Below are 26,708 nucleotides of genomic sequence, written 5' to 3' on the forward strand. Positions count from 1 at the left end.
TTAAATTTGTCACTTATTTTATGGTCTAGGAGATCATACCTTGGCAAACATACCATGTGCGCCAGAAAAGAATATTATTTTCAGTTGTTGGGTAATATACTAAAAATATCAATTAGGTCTAGGTGATTAATAGTTTATTCAGGTTGCCAGTACTGATATTTGTGTCAGTTGCCGATCAAGGAGTTGAAATCTCTTACTGAGATTATGGAACTGTCACTTTCTCCTTTTAATAATTTTTATTTTTGCGTATTTTAAAGCTCTGCTATCAGAGGTACACATTTATGATTTATATACTTTCACTCTGTCTTTATAAAGTCCATTTCTTGCTTTTTTATTCATTCTGATAACCTCTGCCTTTTAAGTATGGTTTAAGTTTATTTACATTTAGTACAATTATCAGTATGATGAGTTTAAGGTCTTATTTTAAAATTATTCTTTTCTCTTTGTCCCCTCTCTCTTTGTTTCCTTTGTTCTCCCTTTCTTTGGATTATTTGAATATTTTTAAATATTCCCTTTTAATATAATTGTTGGTTTCTTTTTTCCTTTTTTCTTTTAATTAATTAATTTATTTATCTTTAGAGAGGAGAAAGGAGGGAGAAAGACAGGGAGAGAAACATCAATGTGTGAGAGATACATTGATCGGTTGCCTCTTGCACACCCCCAACTGGAGACCCAGCCCACAACCCAGGCATGTGCCCTGACTGGGAATCAAACTGGTGACCTTTCAGTTCACAGGCCAGCATTCAGTCCAGTGAGCCACAGCAGCCAGGGCAACTGTTGGTTTCTTAATTATATGGCTTTTTGTATTTTTTATTAGTTGCTATAAGGATTACAATATATAGCCTTAACTTTTCAGTCTCTTAAAATTGTACCACTTCACACAAAATGCAAACACTACAATTGTTTAGGTCTGTTTAGTACTACAACCATCCCCTAACCCCACCATCCTTTATGCTCTAGTTGTTATAGGTATTACATCTATATGTATTAAATCTATGTACCTATTATAAACCTGACAATACTTGTGGTTTTTGCTTCAAATGGTCATATATGGTTTTCTAAGTATTTTACCTTTATTTGCTTTGCAGATTTAACTAAGGATAATACATTTAATAAACATCAGAAGTTACAGGACAGTGCTGAAGCCAGAATTGGCTGCTGACAGACTCAGCTGGTGAAGAGGTTTTGTTTCTGTGTGAGCAGTAGCCTGGGCAGTTGGGTATATCAGAGTTGAGTAGTGTGAAGAGGTCCTGGTGCTCGGATGGGGCTATATATACCAGTGCCAGGGATGGAAGCCAGAGTCAGTGCCTCAATTTCAGATTCATTTGGGGGATGAACTAAGGCATTCATTCAGATTCTCAACATCATTCAATGTTGACCCATCATACCTATTTTAATTTATTTCAATATGGAAAACCAACCAATTCCTACTAATTATTAATTAAAACAGTTAACATACTACAATACAATTTTTTCCTGGATTTTCTTGGAGTTACTAGCTGAATAACAGTATTTCCTATAAACATTGATTATTTTATCACCTAATATAAATTTTTTTAAACTTTGTAAGATAATTTATGTGTGAGTAAATTAAGTGGTTCAAAATTCAGAAGGTACATAAAAATGAAAAATCTCTTTTTCATCCCATTTCTTCAGGCACAGATTTCTTCCCATCAAGTAACTAAAGTTATGTTTCATGTGCATCCCAATTTCTCCATGTATAAGTAAATATGTGTATATTCCCCAAGCCCCTCTTATACACACACATACAAGGACAGTCTACACTGTTCTGAGCTTAGTTTAGCCACTAAACATCATATTCTGAAGCTCTGTGTATTTCCATACATAAAGACCTTTCTGATCTTTTTATGTTTTATGAAACTCTCTTATTTGGTTAGGGATTATTTGACAAGTCCATTGTTGATATATATATTGATGGATGCTAAAAATTATTTGCTTTACAAATAGTGCTGCAATGACTAACTGTCTCTGCATGTCAGTTGTACACTTGAGAATAGATCTCTAGGATAAATATCTAAAAGTGTAATTATTGGATCAGAGGATATGTGTATTTGTAATTTTGATATATTGTGAAATTGACCTTCATAGAGGTAGTATCAGTGTACATTCCATTGATATGTGTGAAAGTGCCTGTTTTTTCCCATGTCCTCATCAGTATAGTATGTTATTAAACCTAGATTTTGACAGTCTGATAATGTGAACAGAAGTATGTCACTGTAGCTTTAGGTTACATTTATTCTGTTGCAAGTAAAGTAAACATCATTTCATACATTTAGGAATTATTTATTTCCTGTTCTCCAAACTGTTTACTGATTCTTTTCCATACGTAGGAGAAGGAGTTACGAGGCTTTACATCTTTTTCTTAAATATGTATTTGTGGAATTAGTACTTTGGGTTAGAGTTACAAATACAGTTTACCAGTTTTTTTACTCTTTGGCTTCTAGTCACAGTTAAATCATTTTTAAATGATTTTGTTTTATATTACAGTTAAATATTTATACAGCTCTTTGAATTTTGTAGTTACAAAACACGTAGCTAGAAGAATCTTTGGTTTCTGTGGTTTCATTTTTTTAAATTTTAAAATGTGTAAATTTTCCTGTTTTAGCTACCCATTTTCCCTTTCCTATTTAATGAATAATCCATCTTTTATCCAGTAGTGTTCATTGTAAATGACATCTTTATCAAATAGTACTAAGTTTCTTTAAAGTACTGATTTTCTTTTATAAGTTTTAAAATTTATTGTAGATAGTTCACACTCATTACTCCTTATTTGTAGACTTTCTCCCTTTAGTCTCCCTGGTTATTTTTCATGAATTTTAGTTCCTCTTCTACTCCCAAATAAACAAATAAATATTTCAATAAATGAAAAAAATTTCCTGATTGCCTTTTTTGGGGGGATTATGTTACAAATAAAATATAGATAAATTAGAGAGGATTAAATCTTGAAGTTGAATCTTCCTGCCAAGAACATGGTATGTTGTCTTTGCATTTTGTAAAGTTGGACACTTGGGGACTTCATATTTATTATTTTCTGGACATTTTATCTGTTTTGTTACTATTGCAAATGTATTTTCTTTTATTATGTCAGCTGATTGATTAACTAGTTTAAATTCCACGGTGTACAAATACCTCTTCAAGAACCTGCTTCCAGTTATTTTGGGTATACACTCGGATGTAGAATTGCTGGATGATATTGTAATTATATTTTAATTTTTTGAGGAACCGCCATACTGTTTTCTACAGTGGCCGTACCAGTTTATATTCCCACCAACAGTGTACAAAAGTTTCAGTTTCTCCACTATTACAGAAAACTATTTTCTACAGTGGCTATACCATTTTATATACCCACCAACATTGTATAAAGGTTCAGTTTCTCCACATCCTTGCCAGTGCTTGTTTTCTTTTCTTTTTTTTTTTTTGGTGGAGTTTTTTGTTGTTGTTGTTGTTGTTGTTGTTGTTGTTTTGAGAATTGTCCTAATTGGTGTGGATGGTATTTCATTGTAGTTTTGATTTGCATTTACGTAATGATTAGATTCATGTGCTCATTGGCCATTTGTATGTCTCATTTGGAGAAATGTTTATTCAAGCTCTTTGCTCATTTTTGAATTGGGTGTTTAATTTTGGTTGTTGAGTTTTAAGAGCTCTTTATATATTCTATATATTAATCCCTTATCAGGTATATGATATGCAAATACTTTCTCCCATTCTGTGGGTTACCTTTTTACTCTGTGGATAGTGTCTTTTGATATATTGTTTTTTTAAAAATAATTATGAAATACAGTTTGTCTCGTTACCTATGCCTTTGGTGTTGTATCTGAGAAATCATGGCCAAATGTGACGTTGTAAAGCTTTTGAATGGTTTCTTTAAGAGTATTACTGTTTTAGGTATTAGTTCCTTGGTCCATTTTGAGTTAATTTTTGTATGTGGTGTTAGCTAAGAGTCCAGTCTTCTCAGCAATATTTGGGGAATGGCCTTGGCACCCTTGTCAAAAATATTTTGACCATGTATGTGAGTGCTTATTTTGCATCTTTGTGTAGCAAATTTTGAGATGAGGTAGTTTGAGTTTTCCGACTTTGTTCTTTTTCATGATTATTTGACTATTCAGATCCCTTGAGATTCCATATGAATTTTAAGATGGGTTTTTCCATTTCTGCAAAAATAATGTCGTTGAGATTTTGATGGTTATTATAATGAATCTGTAAATTGTTTTGAGAACTACTGACATCTTAACAATATGAAGCCTTCTACTGCATGGACGTGGGCTGTGTTTCCATTTATTTCTGTCATCTTTAATTTCTTTCAGCAGTTTTGTAGTTTTCATTGTACAAGTCTTTCACCTGTTGTTTAAGTTCATTTCTAATTATTTGCTTTGATGATGATATAAGTGGAATTGTTTTTGTTATTTTCTTTTCAGATTGTTTGTATGTAGAAATGCAACCAATTTTTGTGTGTTGACTTTGTGTCCTGCTACTTTGCTTAGTTCATTCTTGCTTTCTTGCTGAGTCTTTAGGATTTTCTGTATATATCAGTAAGGTTGTATCAACCACAAATGGATAACTTTACGTATTCCTTTCCAATTTGGATGCCTTTCCTTTCTTTTTTCTTGCCTTATTTTTCTGGCTATGACTTCTATTACTACCATATTTGCCATGTGTAATGTGCACCCATGATTTTGTGCACATTATACACAAAGATTATTATACCCATTATACCCAAGGTATGTAATCATTATACCCACTTATAATGCGCATCTTTATTTTTCCCTCAAAAATTTGGGCAAAAAGTGTTCATTATACATGGGAAAATACCAGTATGTTGAATAGAAGTAGTGAAGTTGACCAAAATTAACCTCAATTTATCAACCAAGTTTTCCCCTGGAAGTTGCAAGCCTTTAACAGATTCCAAAGTTTAAAAACAGTTACATCAGATTGTTGCTGTAGAGCTGTTATGTAGGTGGGGAGACAGATTCCTGGGGCATCCTAGTTTGCCATCTTCCCAAAATCTGAACTACTTTAAATAATATGATAATTTTATTTAAATATTGGCATGACTTCATAAAATGGAGGGCTATTTCTCTCTGACTTAATATGTAAAACTATAAAATACACTTTATATTATTAAATATTATGAAATATTTGGCTAGTTACAAAAACCTTGATTTGAATTGAGCTCATTTTGCTTCTTCATAGTTAACAGTTTTCATTACTTCACAGAAATACCGGTATCGGGATGAAGATACACCTCCTCAAGAGCACATTTCCCCACAAATCACTAATGAGGTGATAGGTCCAGAACTGGTTCATGTTTCAGAGAAAAACTTGTCAGAAATCGAGAATGTCCATGGATTTGTTTCTCATTCTCATATTTCACCAATAAAGGTAAGATAATTTTGTTGCTATGAATTATGTATTACTTTTGTTGCTGGTACAGCTTCATGCTCAGAAAAAACTATTTTTTCATGTAGGATTTTTCCCCTTGATCATTCCTGGTTTTTTAGTTACAGGGAATTTTACAATATTTATTAGCATTCTAAAAACATTTTATTATTATTTTTTTTTATATTGTGCTAGACATTTATTTTCTTCATAGATCTTAGAAACTCATACAAGTCATAGAATTGGGGGTACATGCGTTCCTTTTTTTTTTTTTTTTTAATTGTTGTCCAGTTACACTTGTCCTGCCTTTTTCCCCATTGCTCTCTCCTATCTTGTTTCCCCCTCCACACACTCCCACAGTCAATCTTAAAAGATATTTTATAAATGAATTTTAATTGGTTGTACTTTCTTTAAGCCTAAAAATTCCCACAAAAGAAATAACTGTTATATTTCTAATACCACACATTGAAATATTTGTAAACACTTGTTTTAAATATAAGTAGGTACTGAAAAAGCATTAATAGTTCCTTTCAAGTCTAATATGTGACTTTATCTAATCCTATTTCCTTGCCTTCCCTCAGAAATAACCACAATGCTGGCTTCCTATAAAATCAGTTTAGATCTTTGCTTAATATATTGTTTTTTTTTGCCTATCTTGAACTTTGTAAGATTGGAATTATACTCTGTATAATCTCAACTTGCATTTGTTTTGCTTAACATTATGTATATTCCTGAGACTCATTATTTTAGCTGCTGTGGTTTTCTATTTTATGAATATACTATAATTTATCTTTTGATGAACATTGAGATATTTTCAGATTATTACCAGTGTAAAAGGGCTGTTAAAAACAGATTATGCATACACATCTTTGTGGATAATACCAGATTATTTTCCAAGTGGTGGTATAATTTACATTTTTAGCAGCGATATATAAAAGTTGTCATTGATCCATATTCTCAACAGATACCCTTATTTTTGCCATTGTTCGGGGTTGCTCATAGTCTGTCATTGTGATTTTAATGTGTATTTTTCTGTTTGATAATAAGATGAAATATATTTATTGCTCATTGAAGACTCCTGTTCTGTGACATGCCCCCTCAAGAATTTTGCTTATTTTTGTGCTGGGCTCTCCTTTTTACTGATTTGCACAAGTTCTTTAAATATTGGATACTTTGTTGGTTGTATGTGTTGTGACTAAGGATTATTTCTTATTTGGTAAAATTTAACCTGGTTTCTGTAACTTTCTTTAAGGGATGACTTCATATTACTGGTTAAAGAAAATTTTTACTGTATTTTTCCCCTTACCATTTAGCCACTCATACCACCCACTTCCAGTAGTCACCACACTGTTGTCCATGTCCATGAATGCTTTTTCCTTTTTTGCTCATTCTCTCCAGCCCCACTTCCTCCACCCCTCCAGCTGTCATACTGCTCTCCATCTATGAGTCTGTCCCCATATTCCTTGTTCAGTTTGTTCATTTTATTTCACTTAGCATAATGTTCTTCAGGTCCATCCATACTGTCACAAAGGGTAAATTTTTCTTCTTTTTTTACAATCAAGTAAACGTCCCATAGTTGTTTATTCACTCATTTATTGATGTACACACTTGGACTGCTTCCATATCATGGCAGTTGTAAATAATGCTGCAGTGAACATCGGGGTGCTTATGTTCTTTCAAATTAGGGTTTTGGGTTCCTTCCGAATATATTCCCACAAGTGGGATTGGTGGATCAAAAGGCAGATCCATTTTTAATTTTTTTGAAGTATCTGCATACTGCTTTCAACAGTGACTGCACCAGTCTGCATTTCCACCAACAGTGCAAAAGGGCTCCCCTTTCTCCACATCCTTTCCAGCACTCGTATGTTGATTCATTGATGATAGCTACTCTCACAGGCATGAGATGATATCTTGTGGTTTTAATATGCCTTTTTCTGATGATTAGTGACTATGAACATCTTTTCATATGTCTGTGGGCCATCTGTATGTCCCCTTTGGAGAAATGTCTATTCAGGTCTTCTGCCCACTTTTTAATTGGAGTGTGTGTGTGTAGTTTTGCAAGTTCATTGTAAATTTCAGGTGTTAACCCCTTATCAGATATATTAGCAAATATATTCTCCCTTCTGTGGGTTGTCTTTGCATTTTGTTGATAATTTCCTTTGCTCTGCAAAAACTTTTTAGTTTGATGTAGTCCCATTTGTTCATTTTTTCTTTTGTTTTCCCTTGCCTGCAATATATCAGATAAAAGATGGCTACAATCAGTGTCCAAGATTTTGCTGCCTATGGTTTCTTCTATGATTTTTATGGTTTCAGGTCAAACATTTAATGCTTTGATGCACTTTGAATTTACTGTTGTGTGAGGTATAAGAAGGTGGTCTAGTTTCATTATTCTGAACATATCTGTCCAGTTTTCCCATCACCACTTATTGAATAAACATGTCTTTAGCCCGTTGTATGTGCTTGCTCCCTCTGTTGAATATTAATTGACTTTAAAGGTGGCGGTGTATTTCTGTGGTCTCTGTTCTGCTCCATTGATCTGTGAGTCTGTTTTTATGCCAGTACCATGCTGTTTTGATTACTATGGCCTTGTAGTATAGTTTGAGAACAGGTAGCATGATTCCCCCAACTTTGTTCTTCTTTCCCAGGATCGCGGTAGCTGTACAGGGCCTTTTGTGGTTCCATATAAATTTTTGAAATATTCATTCTAGTTTTGTGAAAGACATCATTGGGATCTTGCTTTGGTGGTTAAAATTTTGTATAGTTACAGTATCATTTCAATTTTCTGTTAACTGTTTTGCTAGGTTATTTTTCTAGGAATTTGTCCATTCATATTTATTTCAAAACATTCTGAATATCTTGGATTTTGGGGAGGGGAGTCTATAACATATTTAAGTGTGACTGGCCTCTTTTTCATTCCTAACATTATTTGTTTGTACTTTTTTTTCCTTAATCATCCTTGCCAATGGATGGTCAATTTCAAAGATAATATTTTGAAAGAACCGTCTCTTTTTGAAAAATGTTTTCTTGTGTCCCTCCCCATGTGCTGCCATCCCACTCCCTTGTTTTCATACATACATACACATGTATACACATGTTTATGTGCATATATAAATATAAAAGTGGATAGACTATATATCAGTTGAAGATTGTGTTTGGTAGAAGCAGTCTTGATCTTCCCATGGGAGATAAATGAGAGATACAGTTGGGCTGTTAGTAACAGTCAGCTCTTTTATTTTTCCCCCTTCCTTTATCATGTTATTTTTTAATTTCCTGCTTTCTTTGAGTTTATTCTGTTTTGCTTTTTGTTCTAGTTTCTCAAATTGGTTATTTATTGCATTATCAGTCTTTCCTAATAGTATTTGAGTTTGTAAATTTTCTTTGACATAGCGCTTTAGCCATATCCTCCAAGTTTTAATATGTAATTTTTTTATTATTCTAATGTTTTCTTGTATTTCCATTGGTTTTTTTTCTTTGTCCTATAAGTTATTTAGAAATATGTTTCTTAATTTTTAAACATAGGAGACACCTCTTCCATGTTTTTTAGGTTATATTTTCTCATCTCATTTTTTCTTATTAGCTTAGAAGTTATTTTGTTTCTGTTCCTTTAATGTTATTTTAGAAATTTTAATAAACATCTTTAACTTCAGGAAATTGAAAATCAATAAATATCTTTTGCTCTCATTCTGAGCAACATAAGAACCTTAAAACAATTGAACTTTAATCATTCCTGCTTACTTTATGTACTGTTTTTGTCAGCCTATGCCTATTTTCTCTTGACTGAAATTATGTAACTTTTTTCTTTAGGTGAAAAACCCTGCCTTTTGAGGCAGAAGCCTTTTGTTTCTAGTGTTTTGAATTTCTGGTCATTCCAGTTGTTACAAACTATCCAAAGCCAGTTTGCACACTCAGAACTAACTCCTCAGTTTTTTGGTAGGTGTTTTGATAGCTACTTCCATATGTATGCAGATTCTGACAAGAAGGCTGGAATGAGCCAGCATGCATAAAGTATTTTATATAGCCTCTTTAAATATGAGGGAGCCTCAGTTCTCTGCCATTGCATGAAATGCTAACTCTAAGCAAATAAAACAGTATTCCAAAGACAATATTTTGTTACTCAAAATTTCCAGACCTTTTAGAGATTAAAACTAAGCTTTTTTCCTATTATAAACTTGTTATACATGTTTTCCTATGTTAATTTTTTTTAAACTTCAGATATAATATTACATAGTATATTTATGCCGTAATTTAATGAACACTTCTGGCCTTTGCTATTTATTATTTCCATTTTTACTAGGTTTTATAAAGAAGGCTTCAGTGAATATTCTTTGGACCTCGGAAGTGTTTGATTTATTTCCTTAGGATGGTTTTTGAGGAGTCAAATTACCTGGTCAGAAACATATGAACTTTTTAAGTTTTTAATACTTTTTGAGAGATATATTCTGATACAGTTTTAATTTAAGAATTAGTAAAGCTGCCCTCCTAAGGAATTTTTTCCTGCTTTTCCTATCTCATACATAGGTTATTGTGGCAGGTACCTCATAAAATAATTACTTGAGGAGTGAGATAGGTTAGGAAGGGGTAATAGGAACATGGTTAGGATTCCTTTAACTTTGTTAGAAAATCAATTTTTTTAAAAAAAACTTTTGGTTTGACATAAAGTAAGTTTTCATGTTTTTAATTTTTCTTTTTAAAGATTTTATTTATTTATTTTTAGAGAAAAGGAAAGAGAGAGAGAGAAACATCAATGCATGGTTGCCTCTCACGCACCCCTACTGGGGACCTGGCCTGCAAACCCAGGCATGTGCCCTGACTGGGAATTGAACCAGCAACCATTTAGTTTGTGGACCGGTGCTCAGTCCACTGAACCACACCAGCCAGGGCTAATGTTTTTTAATTTTTTAAAAACCAGGACAAATGTTTTAAGAAGTTCAACATTGAAATATATTTTATTTAAAATATGCTGTCAGTTATCAGATTATTAGCCTCTTTTTACAAAAAACTAATATGGGTCGCTTTTCTGCTTTTATAGTATTATGGTTTGGAATGAAGCAAGCAGCTAACAGTTATATTATTCATAGGATTCAGTATATGAATTATTATTGTAATTTGAAAAATTATCTTTGAATAGTTGTGATCAGAGGTACAATGTAAATTAAGCACTACTTTATTCTTCACAATTCTTATAGAAGCTAATAATTTAAAAAGTAAGATTAATAGATACTTGCTTTAAAAATTAACTGCTAGAACAGTAGTTTGGTTTATCAAACAAATACATTTAGCAAATATTAACCATCTATTCTAGTAATCTGTATTTTTTGTGATGAGATAGTTATAACATTGTATGATGTCACATGAAATATTAGAAAAATTAAGTTCTTGGAATATTCTGAAAAAAGAAAGTTGACACTTGGACAGACTGTTGAAGGATGTGTACAAGATGCCAGTTCAGGGGATAAGGCAGTTACTAAGGAAAGTCATTACAGTAGGAGAGTAATAATCATAGGAAACTGTAAAAATGCATGAAAGTTCATGATATTGTACCTGATTTTTAGGGTGCTTGTTAGGAAATGGTAGCAAAGTATGAAGGATCCTGATCCTGAACCCTATTAAGAAGGGTTTGCCATCATGAAATGGGCTGTGGAATAACCTATGGTTTTTGTAGGTGCTGGTACTGAATCTTACTACTGAAATAATAAATAAAATAAGGTAATGATTGGAGGTTACTTTATTTTTTATTTATTTTTAGACAGGGGCAGGAGGGAGGGAGAAAAACATCATCGTGTGATTGTCTATCATGTGCCCCCTAATGGGGACCTGGCCGACAACCCAGTCATGTGCCCTGACTGGGAGTCAGACCCTTTGGTTTGCAGCCAGGGCTGGAGGTTACTTTATTCAGACCTTAGCCTAAAGATAATTATGACTTAAGACTCTGAAGGGAATACTTGCTTGCCAGTGTGCTAGGCAGTTTCAAGAAAGAAATTGGCAATATTATGGTAGAAAATCCTGATGTGGGAGAAAAGGACACAGTAATTTTTTTTTATATAAGTTATAAATATAGTGTTATGATAGTAATAAGAACAGTGTAAAGATTCTTTTATTTAAAAATTTTTTATTCATTTATTTTTAGAGAGAGGGGGAGGGAGGAAGAGATGGAGAGAAACTTTGATGTGCAGTAGAAATATTGATCGCTCCTAACATGTGACCTGGCCCACAACTTAAGTGTATGCCTGACTGGGAATCAAACCGATGACCTTTCCGTTTGCGGGATGGTGCCCAGCCCACTGAGCCATACCAGTCACAGCAAGAGTGTAAACATTCTTAAAACCGAAAATGAACTGGGAACTAGGTAAAATGGTCAGAGCACTTAAGCCAAACAAATAAACAGTAAATTTTTTTAAATATATTTTATTGATTATGCTATTACAGTTGTTCCATACAGTTGTCCCATTTTTTTCTCCCCTTTATTCCCTTAAGCCCTGAACCCCACCCTCCCATCAGCATTCTCCCACTTAGTTAATGTCCATGGGTCATACATTTAAGTTCTTTGGCTTCTCCATTTCCTATACTATTCTTAACCTCCCCCTGTCTTATTTTGTACCTGCCAATTATGCTTCTATTCCCTGTACCTTTTCCCCTATTCTCCCCCTTCCCCTCCCTGTTGATAACCCTCCATGTGATCTCCCATTTCTGTGATTCTGTTCCTGTTCTGGTTGCTCTCTTAGTTTTTGTTTTTGTTTTTTAGGTTCAGTTGTTGATAGTTGTGGCTTTGTTGTCATTTTACTGTTCATAGTTTTTCAGCTCCTTTTTCTTAGATAAGTTCCTTTAATATTTCATTTAATAAGGGCCTGGTGATGATGAACTCCTTTAACCTGACCTTATCTGGGAAGCACTTTATCTGCCCTTCCATTCTAAATGACAGCTTTGCTGGATAGAGTAATCTTGGATGTAGGTCCTTGCCTTTCATGACTCTAAATACTTCTTTCCAGCCCCTTCTTCTCTCAAGGTTTCTTTGGAGAAATGAGGTGATAGTCTTATGGGAACCACTTTGTAGGGAACTGTCTCCTTTTCTCTTGCTGCTTTTAGGATTCTCTCCTTATCTTTAATATTGGGTAATTTAATTATGATGTGTCTTGGCGTGTACCTTCTTGGGTTCAGTTTCTTTGGACTCTTTCAGCTTTGTTGACTTCTTGGAAGTCTATTTTCTTCGCCAAGATTAGGGAAGTTCTCCATTATTTTCAAATAAATTTTCAATTTCTTGCTCTTACCCTTCTCCTTCTGGCTCCCCTATGATTCAGATGTTGGAACATTTAAAGTTGTCCCAGAGGTTCCTCTCCTCATTTTTTTGAATTCTTGTTTCTTCATTCTGTTCTGGCTGAATGTTTATCTTTTCCGTCTGTTCCAAATTGTTGATGAGTCCTGGTTTCCTTCCATTCACTTTTGGTTCTCTGTGTATTTTTCTTTATTTCACTTTGCATAGCCTTCACTTTTTCCTCTATTTTGCATCCATACTCAATCATTTCTGTGAGCATCGTGATAAACCAGTGTTTTGAACTCTGCATCTGATAGGTTGACTGTCTCCTTGTCACTTAGTTCTTTTTTTTTTTTTTTGGAGTTTTGATCTGTTCTTTCATTTGGGCCATATTTTTGTCTCGGTGCACCTGTTATGTTGTAAGAGGGAGAGCCTTAGGTGTTCACCAGGGCAGGGCAACCCACTTCACTGCTGCATTGTTAGTGCTGTATGTGGGGGAGGTGTCAGAGAGGGAACAAAGCTTTTTTGCTTAGCTCTCAGCCCACTTTCAGTCACTTTCCCCACTATCCACAAGGAAATTGGGCCCTTTTGGTACTGAGTCCCAAGTGGGTGGGTTTGTGTACATTCTAGGACCCCATGGGCCTTTCCTGTGAAGCTGGGAGTTTCTTCCACCACCCCAACCCCTACAGGTTTTTACAGCTAGAGGTTTTGAGGCTTTAGTTTTCCGTGCTGGAACCCTCGGTTGCTCCGTCTGTCTCACTCCCCAGTTGTGCCTCTCAGCTTATCTGCACACGAATGTGGGACTGCCCAGTCTGCCAGCTGCTGCCTCACCTGCCTGGTCTGCTGCCTTACTGCATGTCCTCTCCTTCCTAGCTGTCCCTTTCTGTCCCATTTACCAGTCCAGACGAATGTTTCTTCTTTAACTCCTTGGTTGTTGGCCTTCCATATATTCGATTTTCTGGCAGTTCTGATGGTTTTTTGTTTTTAAATTTTGTTGTCCTTCTTTGTGTGACGAAGCAAAGCATGTCTACCTATACCTCCATCTTGGCTGGAAGAAATAACCAATAGCTTTTAATCTAGATTAAGTGACAAGGAGCACAATACGTATATTACGTAGTGTGGGATGTTGCAGTGATCAGTGACAAAAGAAAAGAATTTGTATTTTTCTTTTGTCTTCAATAAGAAGGAAAATTATGTTCACACTAATACTATGTGCAAAGTAAACATAGTTAAAGACTTGAAATCAAAGATAGAATAAGGTGTGTGAGCAGGCAGTTATTTAAGTAAGTATATTTCCTAGCCTGGACACATTTCATTCAGTAGTACCAAGAATATTATCAGATGAAATCACCAGTAGCAATTGGTGGTTTTTCAAAAATTGTGAGAAATGAGGGTACTAGAGGAATGGACATAAGCATATATATGCCTAAGGTGAACATATAGTTTGCATGCAATTTGACCACTAGATGGTGCTCATAAAGAACAGCTTTGAATATACTGTGATCAGAGTTTTCTTAGATAAATAGCAAATCTATTATCAATCTTTTCAGTTAAGTCTTATCTTAGTACAGTTGTATGTTTTGAAATTTAATAGGCCAGATTATAAAGGTAAAAGGGTAAAGATAATGCCTGTTATGCTGCATTTACAGTACATTAGTTTTGCAGTTACATACTGTGCAATTTTTTTTTAGTATTTTGTAGTCAGTACTGTTTTTCATCTCATCCTTCACCCTTTTTAAATTTTCCGCTAAGATTATTTCACCCTTGCCTTTGTTGCTATACCTGAAGATTTCTTGATTTATTTTTTAGTTTGGAAAGGTGTACAAATAATTTAGAGCCTATCATGTATAAATTTTTGAACTGTCTTTTACTTCCATTTAATGTTATAAAATAAAAATTCTCATGGTCATAAAATTGTCAATAATCATTTTAAGTTATGTAATAATTTACTAAGTGGATGTACTTAGTTTACTCTTCTCTTTGTTTAGAATTCTCTTATAGAATATTATCATTCTGTTAAAAAAATTAGATTGTAAAGAAAAAAGAATTTTAATGCTTTATATATCATATTAAAATGTTAATAGTAATTTTTTGATGATTTAAACATTGTGTATTATATTTTTTATTTTATTATGTTAAACAGACTTTCTAGGTTTTATAATGAACCTAAATTTTGTTTTAATGGAAGAGTCTATCTTTCAGCTCTGCTGCATGGGCAGGGTTACTCTAAAGCAGAGATGAGTGAGGACTTGGTTACCCTATGCTTCTTAATCAAATCATATGAAGCCAGCTGTGATTTAGGTATATACACGGTTTTGTAGGCATATATTGAATATGGGGCAGTGGATGAGATGAACCCAGATTTTTAGATTTCTTGTAAGAGGACATTTTTATAGTCGCTTTCTTGGTGTTAGTAGATTTGAATAGGGAATCTAATCATTGAGAAGTATTTCTTCTCAGTAATTGGGATATATAGGATGGAGTGATCTATCAACTTCAGACTGTTCCCAAGCAAGAAATCTGTGGAGTAAACAGTTTACTCTTCTCTCTGTGCTGGTACTATTTGCAACTTGAGTAAGAAGTTTGTGTTCAATATCCTCATCTACACCAATCTAGAATAAAAGAATCTGCCTTCCCTGAGTTTTCATCAGACATGGATCAAAGCACATATTTTGGGACCAAACCAATTACTACTGCATTTATATAAACAACACTAATAAGATCTTTATTATAAGTACTGATCCATAGTAAAACTTTCATCTTTTTCAAGAGATTTCATTTTTTCCTTCAGAGAGGATTCTTTCTTCTCTGTCAACGCTTAGTGTTTTGCCATATTTACCTACCTACTAATGGATAGGACCAGTCTGTCTAGGGCCGCAAAATTGCCAAGTACTGTCTGCACAGTCCTTGAGAAGAAGCATCAAACGTTCTGCTATAATCTCTGTCACAAAGCATTTTACTCCAAAGAATCAGTCCCACATGACTCTACCTTTTTTGGGCATGTGTCTGCAATCACAGAGGCAGCATTAGCATCATACTTGCTAAATCCAGATTTGCAGTAGACCTGAAGGTTGTAGTTTGCCAATGTCACTTTCCGGTAGGCTACATTTAGTTGATGCTGGTAAGCACATACATGTAGTAAGCAAAATCTTGCATACTAAACAAGATCTTGTCATCTGTCTGCATCTGAAAAAATATCCATGGCTGAGGTTGGGACTTAATGATGTATTTATATCAACTTTAAATTGAACTTCTCAATCATTAGTAAATTACTAAGTATTTTGATTTTCATATTTTAAAATGACCATATCTTTTATTCTATACTAATGTAGCATAGTATTAATAGGACAAACTTAGGAGTCTGGTTCTCAAACTTGAGTGTGCTTACGAGTCACTTAGAGGGCTTTTTGAAAATGAAAATTCCCAGGTGCCTCTTGCTCCTGAAAATTCTAATGGGGAGGGGGAACCAGTCTGCCTTGTAACCAGCACCCTAGGTTATTCTGAGGTGGACTACAATGTTGGAAAACACAAACCTAGGTGTTAGATCTCAGAAAATATCTACTTAGCAATCAAGCAATATTATTTTGTGAGCCAGAGTATTATTTGTATAGTATTGGATACAGCATGTTCCACTGGTTATTTAAAAATTTACCTTTAATTCTTTTGTATGTGTATGAATTCGTAACTTTGTGATCTTAATGTTTATAATATATGAGATGATGCTGATAATAACATTTTATTTATTATAAAAGTTCCAGAAGCCAAATATTTATTTTGGTAATTAATCTTTTCTGCCTCCACACCCAATTATCAGAGCATTAAAAACAAGTATATTACATAAAATAATCATGTTACATTACAGATGGTTCTCCCTTCATCATTAAATCCTCCGAGTTTAGTATAGAGAGTACCTTTTAAAAACTTGGAACCAGTGCTAATTAATGTAAACTCCTTCCAGATATAGAAATTTATGTTAATGATAAAGGTTCATTTAGTAAAATTATTTTAAACGATCAGAATTGTTGGCAGAGGATCCTCTTGTATTTTAAAATTCAGCTCATACTTATGATTTAAGCAGTAAAGATGCCATTGGATTTTACTACAGACTGTGATTGAAACTGGATAATCCAGGGTTTCTCCACGCAGTACATTAAATCAGGCAGCTCCAAAGGGTCTTGGTAGTTGAGTGTTTATAACATCTTTCTTTACCTGCTAATTGACCTCACTTCCTGAATTTCAGTCCATCTAGTTATGAGCTAACAAAAGAACAGCTTTTGGTTCCTGCAGATGCTGGTGAAAAAATAATCATGAGAAAGAAATCCACCTTATGCCACCTTTCTTGTCTGCAATCATAAACTCAGCCATCATGCAGTTAACAGGTACAGAGGAGAGAAGATACAAGCTCTTTCATGGGAAGAAATTACAGAGAAAATGAGCATCATTTCTCAAGGTTTTTATTTTCCCTGATCTACAAGTGATGCTGCTCTAATTCTAGCTGCAGTTTTTACCGATCATTCACCATTCAGCAGCTGGTAGAGAAGTAAGACTGCTTGGCAACCACCTGCAGGGCCGCAGAGATGAATTACATTTTCGGGAACAACACACTTCTGTACTCTCGTGCCAGTCGAGGAGGCAATGCTAGTTCTAGCCATGGCTCAGTAGGCCCAAAGCAGAAACACTGGGCAAAAAAGGGCTCATCAGATGAACTGCAAGCTGAGCCAGAACCTTCACGCTGGCAGCAGATAGTTGCATTTTTCACTCGAAGACACAGCTTTATTGATTGCATCTCGGTAGCCACCAGCTCCACCCAGGTAACATACCACTTGTTGAAATTATTTTCAATATATTTTGGTTCATGTTTGCTTTGAAAAAATGTACGAATATAGGTTTCTATTATTAAAACATTCACTGAAACCTTGGATATGCAGAATTGTATGTTTTCAGCCCATCTGTGTATGTCTTACTCATGAAAGGGGAAGGAAAAAATATATTCCCTTTGATCTTATGTAATGTGAAGCAAAACAGTCTCAGGTTCTGTTAAATAAATTCTCTAAAATTAAAAAGCTGTTGATCTATAAATTAAAATGTAAATAGATATTGCTTGTCTCCCTATTTTTAGACTGTTAAATGCTATAAAGTATAATGTCTGACAACAAAAAATACCTATTTAGTTTTTGTATGTCATTACATATTATTAAAATAATAATGTGAAAGAAGAGAAGTTGAAATATTTTTATTTTCTAATGTTTTGAAAATAGATTAAATTGAATATAGTGAATTGAAATAGTGAAATACTATTATTATGTATCCTTATATCTTAAAATTATATTAAATTCATGGAATTAAATTCATGGAATTTAATGCATCCCTCCATTTCTATAAATATATATTACTTAGGGTTAATTTGAGAGCAGTAATTACAAAATTATAGGAATTTTTTTTTTTTTAAATAACCGATTGACAGTTTAGAGCTAAGCAAGCACTAAAAGTCTCCCAAATTAAAAAAAAAGAAACAACCAAATACTTCTTTTTCAGGAAATGAGTATTGGAAATAGGCAAAATATAAAATTAATAATAATTTGATTGAAGTACCTATTACTTGGTATTAAAGTAGAGTTGGGCTAATATATTTTAAAACATTTTTAACACATTCAACTTTCATAAAAATGAAAGGAAAAATAGTCTAATTTAAAAACAAGGTGAGAATGCTTTTGTCCTTTGACATCAGTAATGTTTAAATCTACAAAATACAGGATCTGGCACAAGTAATGCCCCTTTTTTATTAGAAAATCATAAGCATACAATTCTATAAATGACAGCATCACATTTAAACACACAATATGACATTTTAGGTGACATGTTCAAATTAAAACTATAAATTATTATACCCATATTAATACCCTACCAACCACACTCAAGCAGGCATTACTTATGCCAGACCCTTGTATATACACATACCCTAAGGCTTTTAAAAAATAAATTCCTTTAAAACTATTTTAAAAAATAATTAGAAGCAGTACAATAAACTGTCAACAGCTTCTTCCTTTTGGTTATCAGAATTATCTTTCAGTAGTTTGATTTTTAAACACTATCAAATTTCATTTTTTTCCATCATTTTATTGTTCAATTACAGTTGTCCTCATTTACCTCATGTTAAAATTCTTATTCTTCTTTCATAGTTGAGAGAAATGAAGTTACTGGACTAGAGAGAGTAATTAATTGTTTTTATGTAGGTTTAAGTTTACTTATAATGAAATTTATTCAGAGGCAACAATTTATTTAAATCTTAGATTTAACTGCCCCAAAATTTAACTAACTTGATTTTATCTATGGTTACATATATGAAAGAAGGATCGCAGAGACTAAAGCTTGGCATTGTTATTCATTGAAGGTGAATAGTAAATGATACGTTTTTTATCATCAAAAAGAGATATGTTAAAAAAATTTTCTAAACTTTATATATAATTTATGTAAATACATAATGCTATATATGTATACAAACACATATATACACTGCCATTGATAACGTTATTCATCTTATTAAGGTCATACATATATATGACCTTATGGCAAATGAAAAAACAACTATTGAAACCTCAGAATTACATTATACTTAGTTGAAATAAAAGGTTCCTCTTTTGTAGTGCACTAAAATAAAGTCAAGAGTTTTAGTAAAAACTTTATTTGCAAATGATCATACAAAGTCATTTAAAATTTTTTTTTCCTCATTTGGTTCAGGTCATTCATGTATACTGATAAATGACTTGGTTTTTATTTCTTTCAGTTCTCTTTGCATTATTTATCTTTTTATTATCTTTGTATTTCATCTTTAGACATATAGACATTAGGTCAAAAGTTTTTGCTTTCATTTCTCTTGCTCTGGAATACCAATGTCATTTTTTATTATATATTTTTTTCTAATTGAACAGTTGGATATTTTATATATACAACTCTTTTGTGCTAACTCACTGAAATTCATTTTACAAGATAAGATGTAATAGGACCGAGAAAGCATTAGACATAGTTGGATCTTAGTTGATGCCAAAATACATTTTTCTGTTTCATCTACTGACTCATGACTGGAGTTTCACTTTGTAGCAATAGAGGGACTTTTATATAGTTAAAAAATAAAGTAGATTAATGAAATTTCTCAGTTGAGTGTGTATTGTATACCTATGAATATAGTAGTATGATAATGATAGAGTTTTGTTATATGATTGATAAATAAGAACAGTGATGACATTGAGCAGGTCTCCTATTTCACTCTTGTCAGAAATATTCTTTTTAAAGATTTGATAGCAAGATTAACTTTGAATCTAATGTCTTATAACTATACTACATGATATATCTAGCAGTTTAGAGAGTTGTTATTAAATCAAGTTTTATTAATTTGAAAATCATTATTCTGATTTAATATCCCCTCAAATATCCTCTGTAAATAAAATTTTACTTTATAGATTCATTTAAATTGCTTGTCTGTTTGAAGTATTCATTTTTATATACAGTCAGTCCTACTGTAATATCTAGAACTTAGTAGGAAGTCATTAATGTTTTTTTAAATGATAAGGAAGCCAAGTAGTTATAAACTTCTAGAACAGGGCTTGTTATATGGTTGGTGCTCAGTAAGTGTTTATGGAATTGATTGATTAATATGCATGTCAGTCACCTGGAACCCTTTAGCTCATGGCCTTCCAAATTATGGCACCTAATCTGAAACCACATGGGTAATTATATTTACTGGATCTACCCTCTCCCCTCTTAAGTGCCTATTATTTATTCATAGCAGTCCATCTCTTCCTCCTCTTCCCTTTTTCCTTCCCCTCCATTTTTCATATTTGCTCCAAGCCACAAAAATCCTCCATGCATCTGATCTCTCCTTACCCTTTTGAGTCTCCACCCAATGATGATGACCATACACCTTATAAATTATCTCTAATGTTTGTCATTTGGTTGTATCCCGAAAGTTTACATTGTGGGTTTTTGTTTGTCTGTTCTTTTTTTTTTTTTTTTTTTTTTGTAGTATTACATTAAGGTGAGTTTCTTGTGAATTATTTTACTTTGGTGTAAGTTTTTCTTTGGGGGACCTCATACTACTTATGTTCTTAATTTGGAATAGTTATAGAAAAATGGCCTATGCACTGTCAAGCCCTCTTTAGTTTCATATCTCAGAATTCCTTCTGTTGTGTTTAGGATAACTTGATGCCAGTCTGCCCCATCCTACTTAGCAAATTCAGGCTCTGTTCCAGTCTAGGACCAAATTTTATATTCAGCAGGGTTTTTTAAAAGTTAAGTACAATACTTCTAAACTTCCCTACCTGATTGGCTCCTAGGTAAAAAGTTCTATCTACTTGGTGATATTGGTGTTTATTAATGAGAATAGTAGTTGTAAATTTTGAACAGCTGTAAAGTGGTAGGTGACCTTGAATATGGGTTTAGCAACTGTTCCTATATTTTAGACCACTTGAAAATCCCTAACATGGATTACTATAAATATTCAAATTAGGTTCTCCTATTCCCCCAAAATTGTCATGCCAAATTAAGCTTGAAAACAGCAAAGTTTTGTTCCTAAGAGTGAATGGAATAGACATGATGACTTATAATTGAAATAGAACAATTTTACTTCTATTGAATTTATTGGGATGACATTAGTAAATAAAATTATAGGTTTCAGGTATACAGTTTTATATACATCATCCATATTGTGTGTTCACCACCCAAAGTCAAGTTTTCTTCCATCACCATTTATCCCCCCATACCCTTTTCTGCCTTCCCCCATCCCCTTTTTCCTCTGGTATCACCATACTGTTGTCTCTGTTTATGAGGGGGTTTTTTGTTTGTTTGTTTTCTGGTTTGGTTTGGATTTTTTGCTTAATACCTTTTTCACCCAGCCCCACAACTCCCCTTATAGCTGTCAGTCCGTTCTCTAAAATGTTAATATGAATATTAGCCACATGAATTAAATAATCTTTTCGGTGTGGGTGGAGAGACGGACAAAACCTGTTCTAACTTAAAATACAGGAAAACCCTGTTTAGGTACCCATGTGGAAAAATGTATAGACTAATTTATATAAAAAGAATAATACTGTTTTAAACAAATACATTCTGGATTATAAAGGATTTGATTTTTAAAGCTATGCTTTGGATATATTGTCCAAAAAAAAAAAAAAGATAATAGTATCAGCCTCATTGAGTTAATTTGTATTAAGTTGTTTAATATATTTAACATACTTAGAACAGTATCTGGCAGCTATTATTATTTTATTATATTATTTTGTTTTTACATTGCTTAACTTGGATAATGTTGGACAAATTCAAATAGAAATAATTAGGAATTACAGCACCTCGGGTAGAGTAGTTCACTCAAGCACTCAGTAAATAGTGTTGACTGAGTAAGTTAACTATATACAAGCTGTACATTTTTTTAAGAAGTAAAGATTTAGTACCTTTCAATTGCAGGATTTAAGGGAGGAGCCTCAAAGACTGCCTCATATTCTCCATGAGACCCTGATTTCCCTCACCTTGTCTCCCCTCCCAACACTCCCTTTTGTAAGTTGATAAATCAGTCACGGGTAGACGGCTATACTTAACAGACTCTCCACATTTTACCAAGCTCTCTCAAGCATACCATCAGGACTAATCTTATATTCCATATCCCTTTTAAACTTAATCACCATACCTAGCTTTCTCCTGAGAGTACAACCCTCACAAAAAGTGAAACTTTTATCTGTCACATCCCATGCATTATGGGACAAGCACATGGAGTTGTATTCCTTGCTTATCATATTGATATTTATGGGTAATTGTACGTCCTCTCTCTCTCTTAAAAAATGGAGATATCATCAGACAGTATTATGTACTTCCTCTTATTTTCTAGTCATCTGTGTTTCTCCCAGCCACTCCTCATTGCTCATTGATGGTTTGAACACCTAATTTACTATCTTTTCTCTTCCCACTGGAATCATTCTTAGTGAATTTCAATATCCTTGTGTGATCTATCCAAAAATCTTACTTACCAGTTCTTTGATACCCTGAACTTCCAGGATCTTGTTTTTTCTTTCACTTGAATGACTTGCTTAAATGGCTATACTTAAGACCTCATGAGCAGTAACTATACCAGTGATTTTCAACCTTTTTATCATCTCATGGCACACACAAACTAATTACTAAAATTCTGCAGCACATCAAAAAATGTATGTTTTGCCTCACAAAAAAATAAGTAGAATTTTGATTCATTCATACCAGACGGCTATTGTTTCATTGGCTCTTGTCATTGTTTGTTTGTTTGTTTGTTTGTAATTTGATAATTGGAAGGAAAAGAGGTCAGTGTCCCTGACTAAATATTCAAGTATTACATGTTTTAAATTCTTGCAGCACACTGGTTGAAAATCACAGGACTATAGCACTTAGAAAATCTCAATTGCATTTCATACTATCTGACTAGCACTTCCTTTCTTTTCAGCTCACATCCCCTGCTACAGAAATTTTTAAAGATACACTCTAAAGACTTCCAGTCTAGCTTTTAATTGTCTATTGCTTATATTGTGCTCTCACTTCCCTTCAGTCTTGCTCAGATTCCACAGACTATAAACACTGTCTTTCATAACCTCAGCTTTTTAGCCCTTCTGTCACTTCATTGGTAAGATCCACCTATTGCAGCTCTGTTCTGCCTCCTGCACACGAGAAAAGCAGCATGTTAAACTTCAACTGCTTGTTTTCTGGCCTTCAGTCTCAATTGTTGGTCTCTTAAAATAAACAATACATCTGTGTACCTAAAGCTCACCATTTACTTATCTTTTTTAATTTAATCTTTCTTGTAATTTTTTCCATTACTATTTAGCCTCCTTATACCCCCGTCTCCGAGCAATCACCACACTCTTGTCCATGCCCATGAGTCCTTTTTCCTTTTTTGCTAAATCCCACCATCCCGTCAATGGCCTCCTCCCCAGAGCTGTCATCCTGCTTTCCATTTGTGAGTATGTCCCCATTTTCCTTGTTCAGTTTGTTCATCAGATTCCACATATGAGTGAAACCATATGGTATTTTTCTTTTCTCAGACTGGCTTATTTCACTTAGCATAATGTTCTCCAGATCTATCCATATTGTCACAAAAGGTAAAAATAAAAAAAATTTGTGGCCAAGTAGTATTCCATTGTATAAATGTCCCATCTTTGCTCTGAAAAACCTTTAGTTTGTTGTAGTCCCATTTGCTTATTTTTTTCTTTTGTTTGCCTTGCCTGGGGAGATATATCAGATAAAAGATGGCCACAGTCAGTATCCAGGATTTTGCTGCCTGTGTTTTCTTCTACGATTTTTATGGTTTGACTGCTGTAAATTTCCCAAGCCATTTTTATATAAAACTATGGCTAAAAAATTGGCAAGTCTACTATATATAGGATTTTGTAAAATTATGTATATCTCAAAGGTAATCCAAAGCCCTCCATAAAAAAATTGAGGTGTATATATATATATTTTTTTTTACATACATAAAGGAATTAAATTCTTTTATTAAAATTTAAGTTAGTATCTTTTTCTCTAAAGTTCTTTTATTCTGTTACTCTTTGTACCACATTTTGTCATGTATAATGTATACAGTTTTGCCCAAATTTTTTAGGGAAAAAACAAGGATGTGCCTTATACATGGGTAGTACTAATTCCATATCTGTGTAAATTTTTTAAATTCTTTTATTTATGCTTATGCATTAAAAGTATAACTCTGGCAAGCAATAACAATATCCATATGTAAAATAATACCCTGGAATACAATAATCGGTTTTGTTGAACTTAAAACAAATTTGCAATGAAAGCAGTTTTTCAGACAGCGATTCAGTGAAATGAAACACAAGAGTCCTATTATCTACTGAGTAGGATAGATGATGCGGATTGTTATCCACTTGATAAGATAGGTGATGCTGACTTTATTACCATAGGGTGAACAGTACGACATTTCTCGTTGTACACTTTAGGCGGGAGAAATCATTGGAAAAATCCCTTGGAAAATGTCAAAACAGTTTTCGTACACTGCAAACTTTAAGCTAAAAGTTATTAAATATGCTAAAAAGCAGAGCAACAGAGCTGCCAAGAGAGACTTTGGGCCTCCTCCCAACACAGAGTGCCATCAGATTGTGGAGGCAACAGGAAAGATGCCAAGACAGAAGAAGGCAATGTGGCAGAAACCTCCCAGAGTGTCTGGAGGTGGAGCAGGAGGTGAAGACCTGGATTCTGGAACTGCATCAAACTGGGATCTCTCTTTTCAACGAAGATGATACAAGAAGAAGATAAAAGGATTGCGTGAGGAAAAAAACATTGATGATTTCTCACTGATACCTTTGACTTTATGAGAGAGAAGTTTTGAGCATGAGGACACGAACAAAACTTGCCCGAAAACTTCCAGCAGTCTATGAGAATCGGGTTTTGGAATTTCATTCTTTATCAGTCTTCAGAAGACTTAAAACTTTGAGCTGTCCCAAGTCACTGGTATGCATGAGGTCCCACTCATGTTTGATGTGCCATCCAACAGAACTGTGGACGTCAAAGGGGCATAGACCATAGCTATTAAAACTAGCACTCATGAGAAAACACATTTCACTGTTGTTCTAGCCTGTTGTGCAGATGGGACAAAGCTACCACCTATGATCATCTTTAAAAGAAAAATGTTTCCAAAAGAAAAGATTCCAAGTGCAGTTATTGTCCACGTGCATGATAAAGGAGTTATTGTCCACGTGCATGATAAAGGATGGATGAATGAAGAAGGCATGAAAATCTGGTTTAACAAAATCTGGTCAGAAGGCCTAGAGGATTACTTTAAAAAACCAACTTTGTTTGTTTTTGATCACTTCAGTGCCCATGTTACACAAAGTGCAAACACAATCGCAGCAGACTTGAAAACCCAGCTTGCTATGATACTCTTTGGGCTAACCAGCCAACAGCAACCTCTCAATGTGTCAACAAGCAAGCCCTTTAAGGCCCTAATGAAGAAAGAGTGGATGTTGTGGATGCAGTCAGCTGGTAATGATTCAACACCTACAGGCAGAATCAAGAAATCATCCATCGCCCAGGTTTGTGCTTAGATTCAAAGATCATGGATTGTTGTCAAGAAGGAGGTGGTTGTGAAATTGTTTTAAATAATGCAGCAGCAGCAATGAAAGTGGATGGAACTGAGGGCAATGAAATTTACTGGAATGAGGCCCGTGACTCTTCAGAAGACACCAGTAATGCAGAAATTGAAGAATATGATACTTCTCATATTGAGAGTTCTTGGCGTTCTATGATGTATAAATATAAAAAATTTGTTACCAGTACATAAATTTCATGTACCTTGTATCTGTTCTTGAGTTTTGCAATTATTTGTTACATAAAATTTCTTGCACCATAATATGTTTTTTTAAAAAAGGTAAAATTCCTTTAGATACAAAAAACAAGTATCTAAACAAACAAAAAATGAATTAAAAAATTGAAATGAAAGATTTTTTTTCCTGAAAGTCTGGGCCAGAAACGTAAATGTGCATTATACACCGCAAAACATGGTACTTCCTGGCACTTTTATTTAGGTAGCATTTTCAGCCATCATCTTTGTTTCAAAATTTAGAATATGGTTAAGGTAAAAAATAGTTGTTCAGACCATGCGGAGAACAGTAACCTGTAATTATCAGCTTATTTAACAACCCTTAAACAAGTCAATTGGCATGCTGATTTTACAGGCATATGCAAATCAATCAGTGAAAAGTGGACCTGTTTTGTGCAAGTGTAAAGCAACTGGCTGTGACATCTGGAAGCAGTAGAATTTTAGGAGTACTTGAACAGTACTACTTATGCCCCTAGATAAATTTATTTAAAAGATTTTTCTCCCTCCTCCATTAATAGGATCCTTATCTATTCATTCTTTATCCTTTAGTAAACCCTAATGTGGGCCTTTCTAAACTGTATTTACAGATTTGTGAAATCTAAACTGTTGACTGTTGACTCAGCCAGCTCTAGAGTGTGAAGAACTTGTTAGGACAGAAAGAGACCAATTGCTTGCCCTACAAATTTTTTTGTTGGTCCTGAGAAAAATAAAAAAATTATA

General features: G+C 33.8%; 1 protein-coding gene across 18 annotated transcripts in view; it reads left to right on the forward strand.

Annotated features, from left to right (window-relative positions):
• The window catches only part of DLG1 (discs large MAGUK scaffold protein 1), a 284,963-nt gene that overhangs the window by 113,816 nt on the left and 144,439 nt on the right, over positions 1–26,708 (forward strand). For 16 of the 18 annotated variants that reach the window (XM_054575106.1, XM_054575105.1, XM_054575108.1 and 13 more), the window contains one exon: positions 5,236–5,400. In XM_054575106.1, the coding sequence (XP_054431081.1) occupies positions 5,236–5,400 (165 nt within the window). Of the gene's footprint in view, positions 1–5,235; positions 5,401–17,049; positions 17,458–26,708 lie in introns of those variants that run through there. The other 2 variants (XM_054575122.1, XM_054575123.1) reach the window with 1 other exon arrangement.

Source organism: Pteronotus mesoamericanus, unplaced genomic scaffold, assembly GCF_021234165.1.
Source record: "Pteronotus mesoamericanus isolate MK-2021 breed Mesoamerican mustached bat unplaced genomic scaffold, CSHL_Meso_final contig_27, whole genome shotgun sequence".
NCBI classification, from domain to species: Eukaryota; Metazoa; Chordata; class Mammalia; order Chiroptera; family Mormoopidae; genus Pteronotus; species Pteronotus mesoamericanus.